Source organism: Barbus barbus, assembly GCF_936440315.1.
Source record: "Barbus barbus genome assembly, chromosome: 23".
Lineage (NCBI taxonomy): Eukaryota > Metazoa > Chordata > Actinopteri > Cypriniformes > Cyprinidae > Barbus > Barbus barbus.
Genome location: NC_136751.1, coordinates 3,320,695 through 3,330,000, shown reverse-complemented (window position 1 = coordinate 3,330,000; position 9,306 = coordinate 3,320,695). Strand labels below are relative to the sequence as shown.

The 9,306-nt window shown below is 39.3% G+C and overlaps 2 protein-coding genes across 3 annotated transcripts in view; both read left to right on the top strand.

Moving 5' to 3' along the window:
- Window positions 1-3,261, top strand: part of LOC306842710 (uncharacterized protein) — an 8,460-nt gene extending 5,199 nt beyond the window's left edge. The window contains exons 3-4 of one of the 2 annotated variants that reach the window (XM_079373727.1): window positions 644-923; window positions 2,011-3,261. In XM_079373727.1, the coding sequence (XP_079229853.1) occupies window positions 644-923; window positions 2,011-2,081 (351 nt within the window). In that variant the 3' untranslated portion in view covers window positions 2,082-3,261. The remainder of the gene's footprint in view (window positions 1-643; window positions 924-2,010) is intronic. The other variant, XM_079373728.1, reaches the window with a different exon arrangement.
- Window positions 3,121-7,630, top strand: LOC306842709 (C5a anaphylatoxin chemotactic receptor 1-like). Its single transcript, XM_079373726.1, has 2 exons — window positions 3,121-3,192; window positions 3,649-7,630. Exon 2 carries the CDS (start codon window positions 3,654-3,656, stop codon window positions 4,716-4,718), a length of 1,065 nt encoding a protein of 354 aa, XP_079229852.1. The 5' UTR covers window positions 3,121-3,192; window positions 3,649-3,653; the 3' UTR covers window positions 4,719-7,630.
- The last annotated feature ends 1,676 nt before the right edge of the window (window positions 7,631-9,306 follow it).

The window sequence follows — 9,306 nt, the reverse complement described above, 5'->3', positions numbered from 1 at the left end:
TAAATATGCATTTTTCAGTTTTACAACTGATTTGTAGTTTTGAATCAAAAAAAACTGATTATTCATTCCTTAAGTAGAACTTAAGCTATTCATACAGGGTTGGGTTGATGTAACCCAAAAAAACTGCAAACACTGTGTAGATTTTTAATATTGCTGTGTCAACATTGGCTCAACCAATGTCATGAGTTTGGCGCAGGAATATCTGAGCAAACTTTTTGGAAGCTGTTCTGCAATTCCATTAGTGGTGCCACTAGTTGCACACAGCAGCTTCAAACTACTCATTCGCAGACTTAAGAGTTACTAGGTATTGCTTCAACAGTGTGGTCATGCTGTAACAATGCTTATCTACACTTATCTACATGAGGGTACATGTAGATAAGTGTGGTCATGCTGTAACAATGCTTATCTACACTTATCTACATGTACCCTCATTAGTTTTTAAGCAACAGAGGTTACAAAGACGACACATGCAGATTGTTGCATCACATGCTAGAATTTCACAATGGCGTTGAGCATTCATCAGTTACCTGATGGACTTCCCCTGAAGCAACCACAAACAGGAACCACTGAAGTGCAAACACCATGCAATACTGGAGATTTCTCCTCCTCATATTATCTCCTCTTTTTCTCCTTTAATGTGCAGATTTTCCCAGATCCAGTGGAAGTAGTTTTAAGTACTGAAGGCTGTCTGACCTGTGCGCCGCAGGAGAAGGAGCGCCTGCCGTCGATCGTGGTGGAGCCGATTGATGTCAGTGAGGTGGAGAGCGGTGAGCTGCGCTGGCCCCCAGAAGATATGGACTTGGATGAAGATGAAGATCTGTTCTTGGAGCAGTGCATACCACCTGCTAACATCGCCGACTGGGGGGAGGATGAGGAAGAGAGCTCGGTTATTGAAAACCACCAGCAGAACACTTCTCTGTTAGGTACTTTCACGGCCATTCAGAACAACTAGGCCCAAACAAATTGTGTTGCCTTCTTTTGGGAGTAACTGGGAAATCGGTCGTTATCAGTTGAATCGAACATGGTAAAACATGGTAAAACATGTTAAACGGATCTGAGAGTACTACACTTTTCAACGATGTTGTATATTTGTGGGCCCTCCTGGAAATTCGCATCACCCTAGTTTCCTCGACAAAAACTCGATAGGGTTTTTTCTACAGGCTGTTAGGATAGTTTGCAAGATTGCGATTGTAAACACAATGAGGCTGTGAAAGCGACTAGCAAGTAGATGTATTAGCTGTTAGGTATGATGACATTCAATGTGCCCGACAACCTCTGTAGTCCCATTAAGCCACTTGTTAGCATTCACCAAAAACCCATTTAAAAAATCCATTGACGTCAGGATGATGGAACTGGAAGTGTTAAAATGCTAACTTTGTTTCCAGGTTTTGGCTTACACAAATATGCCATTCCTGCAGAAATCTACTGGTAGATGAAATAATGCTCAAATTAGACAAACTATCAAATGAACAAACATGAGATGTGTGGAATGATGAGCATTCAGATTATTTGAAAATCTCTTTACGTGAAGTTCCAAGTGGGCTTAAAAATATATTTCTAACTTAGAGTTTCTGCAGAAAATCAGTTTACTTCTCAATCCAGCTCAAACCTCATTTTAAACAGCAGGCAACAGATGTTGTGCTTATAGGCCAAAATGGGGTTGTTGCAAAACGTCTCAGGTTACGCATGTAACCATGGTTCCCCAAAGGGAACGAGATTTATAGCTTCCTGGTCGTGACGTCTCCCGCCCGTGACGCCTCGACCTTCCATAGGACGGATTTTACAGATGATTCAGAGCGCGGTCACGCTGAAGGCGTTCCCTAAGCGTCTTCGGACGCAGCTCGAGTTCCTGAAGGGGAACTAAGCTTTTGAATTTTTCAAGAACATCACAATCACAGAGGGCAACACAATGTATATGCAGTGCTCATTTTCAGTTTCATGTATATTAGAGGAGTCTGGTTGCTTTAGTTTTGTTTCATTTTCTCTCTCTGTCTATCCATCTGTATGTAGATCTTCAAACAGATGACATTAGGGATGACACCCCGACTCTACCTCCAGAGAGTGCTTCAACTCTGAACTGACGCCCAATGAACCCTTCCTGAAAATGACTTTATTGGTCATTACCATGAACCCTGCCCTTATAAATAACCCCCTCAGGAAATGACTAGGGGATGCTTACTAAAGACCTGATTGTGGTATGGTTGTGGTTGCTCAAGAAAGATAACAGTCATCTGACACTTTCCGTAGACTAGAAAAGAAAAGAGCAACAGAAACTTGTGAAGAAATTTACTGAAATTAAATTAAAGATTGCAATATAGTAGCTCATTAAGTCATTACAGTCTTTCATAGGTTTTTTTTAATTGCAAAAATTAGTTTCTGTGTTTTGGGATTTAAAGCAGTCAACATTTTCACATTCCTCCTGATGCAAACATGGAAAAACAAAATTGCAGAGAAATCATCGAAAAAGGGGAAGGAGCATAACGGAAACTTGCATTTTAGTGATGCCGCATATCATCTGTGGCAGAGTGTTGTTACAGAGGAGCTGAAATGTGTTGTAATGGAACATTTCTTTCAACGTTTAATTTTGTGCTGTATTTGTCCCTTGTTACCCATGTCAGTTTTTTGTTGTATTTCTGTCATGTTCATCTGCATTTGAACCATTAAGTGCACCTCTGAGTAGAATAAAACAGCACATTGTGTATGTTTCTACCAAACAGAAACAAATTTTTTCCAAATCACTCAGTAATTGTGAAGCATTCGTCTTTGCAATATGTACATACAATGTTTTTTCCTGAAATGATTATTACTAAATACAATTTAAAGCAATAAAATGCATCAGTACCACTACTTTTTTTTTTAGTTCAGATTCTTGTCTAACAGTTCTGTCCAATCGCATCACAATAATATGACCCTAAAAAAGAAGAACAACATCTGCTGATTCAAATAGACAGACATCATCATTCTCTTCTCTTCTCCGGTTCCAAATGAGTCTTCCATGACACTTTTTAGGTGTCTGCACCAACGCCTGCATCAAACATGGTGTGACACTGCTTACACAACATCACTAAGGAAAAGACTTGGCACACAGCACTTTGCACTCATTTCCTGGATATAAGGGTCACAAAAATAGATGAGCTGAATCACATTTGGTGTAGCAGATCAGCACAACTTCACAACCAGAAATTCTCAGAGGTATTTTTTGTTGTTCATTTTCATTGATTTTTAACATGATTAGAGTTACATTTATGTAGTGTTGAACTGAATAAAATAAAAAATAAACTATTTGAAAAAAAAATATTTTAATTATATGGACACTTTTTTCATATTTCACAGAAGAAATAATGACTTTACAATGAGGAAATGATAACAGTATTTTCATTTTTGATGAACTTTACTTCTTTTACTAAGAAGAACAACTTTTGAAATTTCTTAATAATGACCTCTTAAGTTGAAAAAGATTAATTTTAAGATCAGTGTTAAATGTGTCCTCACAACTGCATCATACAGTTGCAATGTTTGACTCTTTAAAATGAGATTTAACAAATAACATGATTCGATTCTCAAATAACCACTAGACACTGCTTTGAGGGTTTTAGCTTTGAGTAACATTGCACGTTTTCTGTTATTTGTCTCTTTCTCATTTCATAGGTGAAATGGAGAAAGATGACTATAATTTTTCTGATTATAATTGGACCGACTGGTGTGAGGGGTCTGAAAACTGCACTCCTTTTGTGCTCCCCACTGAATCGCCACTGTCCATGATTGGTTCCCGGCACTGGATTGCTCTGGTCTGCTACCTCATTGTGTTCCTGCTGGGCGTCCCGGGGAACGCTCTGGTGGTGTGGGTGACCGCTTTTCGAATGCCAAACTCTGTGAACGCACAGTGGTTTCTGAATCTGGCCATCGCGGATCTGCTGTGCTGCTTGTCGTTGCCTCTCCTCATGGTGCCACTTGCCCAGGACCAGCACTGGCCTTATGGTGCTTTAGGTTGCAAGTTACTCAGCGGTTTGCTCTACATGATGATGTACTGCAGCGTTCTGCTCCTGGTTGTGATCAGCTTGGACCGTTTCCTACTGGTGACCAAACCAGTGTGGTGCCAGAACCACAGGCACACAAGGCAGGCCCGCTGCGTTTGTTTGGTCATCTGGATTCTTGCTCTCCTGGCTGGTTCTCCTCAGTTTGCTCACATGGAGATACATGTGAGCGAGACTAAAACATTGTGTGAAAGCAGTTACAGTGACTTAGGTCATGCATGGTCCGTAACTCTTACCCGCTGTTTTCTGTCTTTTCTGCTGCCTTTCCTGATCATCTGCATCAGCCACTGGAAGGTTTACCTCATGACGAGCTCTGGCCGAGGGCAAAGAGGCAGTGACAAGTCAGCCCGGACGCTACGTGTCATCCTGGTATTGGTGCTCAGCTTCTTCCTGTGCTGGATTCCTTTGAACATCGTGGATATTCTGCTGTTAATGATGCAAAAACAATCCCATAACATTCTAGCCAACTTGCGTCTAGCCCATGTGCTGACGCTGTGCTTAGCTTACATGAACAGCTGCCTGAACCCGCTACTCTATGTATGTCTTGGCCGCGGTTTTAAGGAAAATCTGATTAGCTCACTGCGAAGTGTGCTTCACTTCGCATCTGAGGCTCCACCCCATCGAATCAGCTTGACTGCAAACAGTAAGTCAACCACAGACGGGTTCAGAGAGAAGCCCTTATGAAATCTTTGCGTGGAGATGTGGACCGAAAACCTAGTCTTCAAATGCCACAATCGGGAATCATTTGTAAATTATTTTCATTAAGTTTAGTCTAAGCTGAATCCAAAATATAAGACTCATTACCCCTTGGTTAACTGCTAGTTGGTCAAACTAGTTCTTAACATAGAGGCTATTTATGCAACTGGCCCACGATCTGGCGTATTCCTACTGTAATGACGCAAAAAAGTCACGGCAGCTAAATGTAACCACTTGCAAAATATAGTCACATTCAAGCGTTTACCTTCTTTGATTTATTATTTCAGGGCCCATATTCACAAAACATCTTAAGGCTAAAAGTAGCTCATAACTTGACGATTTAGGAGAAAATCTTAAAAATAATGGGCGTGTCAGGCGTAAATTTAGGACTTTTTGCTTTAAGAGTATTTCACAAATCGTTTTAGCACTAAAACTAGCTCCTAAATCTGGGAAACGTTAGGAGTAGTGAAGAGGACTCCTCAGTCACTAAGACCAACTCACAACTGTCCTAAAATGGCTGTTTCTGGCAATCTGCCTCAGAATATAAACATTTTAGAAACATTTGACGATAATGAGCTTTTAAAGAGGTATCACCTTTAGGGTTTGGAGGTTATCCCAACTCCAAATTTTCCTTTGATTATATCCTTTTCATTAACCAGTTGTCTTACTATCAGCCATGACAATTCTACTTTGTTAATTAAAAAGCTGTTTATATGCATATCCGCTACGAGAAGCATACATGCAAGAGGCTGACAATTAGCTGAACATATACTGGTTTAATTAGTGCGCTTAGCCTGCATTTTAAAATCTTTATTTGAATGTGCCGATTAACATTTTATTTTTAAACCTTTGTTTGAATATGGCAACATCATAATGTTGGCTCTACAATATTTCTAGGAATCAATCTCTGACAGAGACCCCTCCCCTCCCCTATCAGCCAATCACTGGGTGCATAGTTAGTAAGCATGCTGACATCATCCATAGCAACGAGGTCAACCCCGCTCTTATTCTTAGCTTAAGACTTCTCTCTATTCCTTAGTAAAAATTTGTCTCAGCAGCTTTGTGAATAGGTTTTAAGAGAAAACTTAAGCTAAAAAACTTTTATTTAGGAGAACTCTTAGTGATAAGATAAAATGTTTTGTGAATATGGGTCCAGGGCCCGTATCCCTAAAGATTCTGAGAATCCTCTCAGAGAGCTCCTAACTTAACCTAAAAATTCCTTGCCAGGAGTTTTAGCTTAGAAGTGATTCCAGAACATTTTCAGTGAACTCTGAGCAAGGAATGGATGGAAAATCCTATCTTAGTGAGGAGGTGTGATTGACCCCGTTGCTAGGTATGAGTCATCATTTCAAAAGCCGTGATTGGTTGATCCTACAAGTTTGATGAAAATGAACTTTTGGTGATAATGAGCAAAGGATGTACCCTCAAATCAATAAACATAATTATACACTCTAATCTTATGCAGACTGTAATTGTAAATAATATTTCACATTCAAGGAAATATCTGGAAAATGAATAGTAAGCTGTAGGGGTTATAGCCTAACATTAGAATCTAAAATATGTGAAAACTTAAGCTCATTACACCCTGTTCAAATAATGATTTGTGTCTTATTTGCTCATATTAATATCCTAGCTGGCATATTTTGTACTTTCACTCCCATATGGACCCCATTGAAAACAAGATGGCCTATCTCAAGGGGCTGTCCTTAATGAAGTAGTAATTGCATCTCTAAGGAGATCCACCACAAACATGATTCCTGCACGATCCAATCTGTAGCGTCTCAATAATTCCCTGTCATCCAGTGTTTGCAGGACATCTCTCCTGCCTCCTCTGTTGGCCATTTTGTGCAGCTGCTTAGGGGAACTCCTAAGCCACTAAAAGTCCTCTTCCCTGCTCTTAGCAGATCTCGCCTTAGGAGCCCTTTTAAGCGCTAGGAATCTTGAGGAATAGCTTTTATATTAACTGGGATTTTCGTGTCACTTTTAGGGGAAATTCTAAGAAAACGTCATGACTCTGAGAATTTTCTTAGAATTTGGCCGCTAGGAGCCACTTTTTGCACAAAAATTCTTTAGGGATACGGGCCCTGGTCTACAAACCCGATATAAATCCAATCGAAATTTCATTCAGATTGAGTTCAATCGGATCGTCTGAGATGTAGGCCTAAATTACATGAAGGCCTTTCAGTCCGAGTGAGCCATCAATCTGATTATAAGCGGATTATTTGGGTGCAAATGTAGTTTATGACACATATGTGACAGTTTTGATTCCTAATAGTTAGTAATCATGTAATTCAATGGATAAAAAGTTGTCAGGTTAGTGCTGAGATTCCCAGCCTGAGCTGTGGCTTTTGGTGTATGTGGGTGAGTTTCGAGGCCATATATGTATATTCAACTGCAGCTGCTTAAAAAAAAAAAAAAAAACTTTCTGTTTCAGACATAAATCAACACAGAAGAAAAAAAAGGCAAATTCTTATATTGTTACAAAGTAATCCATTATTATGGACACTCATAATGAATACCATAAAGCATGGCAAACTTATGTGATTCTGAAAGCCATTGTTAAATTATTTTAAAGTCAAACTGTTGTCTGAATATGAAACTTTTCTAACTGCACTATAAGGCAGCTAAATATAACAGTACTCCATGGCAACAATACAGAAAGCTGAGCAGAATTCATATACTTTAAGCTTTCCTGCTTAATCATTGTGGATCGTAAGTTTGTGTTACTGTAGCATTTTTATCTCACTGCATATCAGAAGTCATTTGGAAATATAATCTGCTTTTTGACCATTGGCTGACCAATGTTTTTTTCTTTTTTTTTTTTACCATTTCTGTATAATTAATCTTATTCTGTATAAATATTGAAAATATGAAATAAAGATATAAAGGCTTAAACACCCATCTGGAGATGATGAGCTTTTTTTTTTTGGTGTTCACTTTATTTTCTGCTTTAAGTACCTGTCTAGGACCTGTCTGGAAAATAATTGTATTTTCCATTCAAAAACAGGGGGAATGAATATGCCATCTTTACATAATTTCTGTCAAGTCCTATATAGTAGATGTATTTTAAAAAATAAATAAACAATAAAAACAGCTTTTGCTACTTCATTTCAAATCACACTCATGGACGAATAAGAGTTTATTTACAACATGCAATGACCAGGAACATTTTCAAAGACCACATGAAAATCTCTAAAATACACTGTGAGCATGAAATCAGAAAAGGTGAAAAATTATGTTCAGGCAAGGCATATTTTAATACACTCCACAATGGAATGTATTTCCACTGTACACCGAATTTAAACGCGACACTCGCGTCTCCCGGAAATCCGGTTTAATTCAACCAGTCAGATGAAAACTTCGACATTCCTGAAGTGTTTCCAGAAAAGTGTGCCACATGCATCAGACGTTTAGCCAGCGGTCTGTGGGTGTGACGTCTGAGGCTGAGACTAGCTGTGTAGCAGCAAGAAAATGAAATATCCCAAATCCTCCAATGCACTAGGTGGCGCCAGTAAAGAAGCTATGTGATATCAAAGTTCATAAAGTATAAATACTAACCAATTACTATAAATGTTGAACATTTTTCAGTACACACAAATGCGTTTTAACAAACATGCTAAAAAATATTTATCAAGCTGACTTAATTCTTATAAATGGATAACGTATGTGCAAACTAGAGACAACACCTGGGACATGGCAGGCAAAGTGGTACGTAGTACTGATGAGGATGCCCCCAATTAGCCCAGGCACATCCTGTCATGTGTGTGTGTTTGAGAGAGAGAGATCGGGTGTGAAAATTGCCCCTTTAAAATGCTAAGCTAATGAGAATCAATTCCTGGTGAACACAGATCTCTCTTCACGCTGGAGATTGCTCTGAGTTCCTAGTAATTCCTGTTTGCTTGTTGAAAGAGAAAATATTCCCAGGCAAAATATTCTCATTCTGCATTACATAGTGGACAACAAGACGTCATCATTAGCAGCGTAGTGTTAAAACGGCCTTGTGGGCCACACTCTTCACTCAATCGCTTAATCAGAGTCATCTTGTCTTCCCCTGCACCGGAGGCGGACATCTCTCAGCTCACTCAGGGCGGGTCTAAGGTAAGACGGGCTTGTCAATCAACTATCGTGGGAGGGGTCAGCTCAGAACTACAACATTCTGACAGGAGTCTCAGAACAGCCTGGTTTGAGAAAGGGGATTTTAAAATAAGGATTAAAAAAAAAACACTGGGTGGATTTTTATCATTATAGGATGGATGTGTACACAAACGTCCAACACACATTTATGTTCAAACAACTTCTAAAGTGAATTTTGCATCCGATGACCCCTTTAATAAACAGGTGTAAATCTGGAGTCTGACATCACATCACAGCTTCCGAGTCCAAACACTCTATCAGATCCCAAAAGCAAGCAACAAACGGTGCTAATATACACCCACAGTGTGCTGTAGAACTACAGAAAACCCATGGTCCTAATCTTAAACCTTTTTTCTAAATAATTAAAATATTGATATCCATAACTTTGTGAGGCCGGAGATTGTACACTGAGTTTTTAAAAGCTTATCTTAAAGGCGTGCTA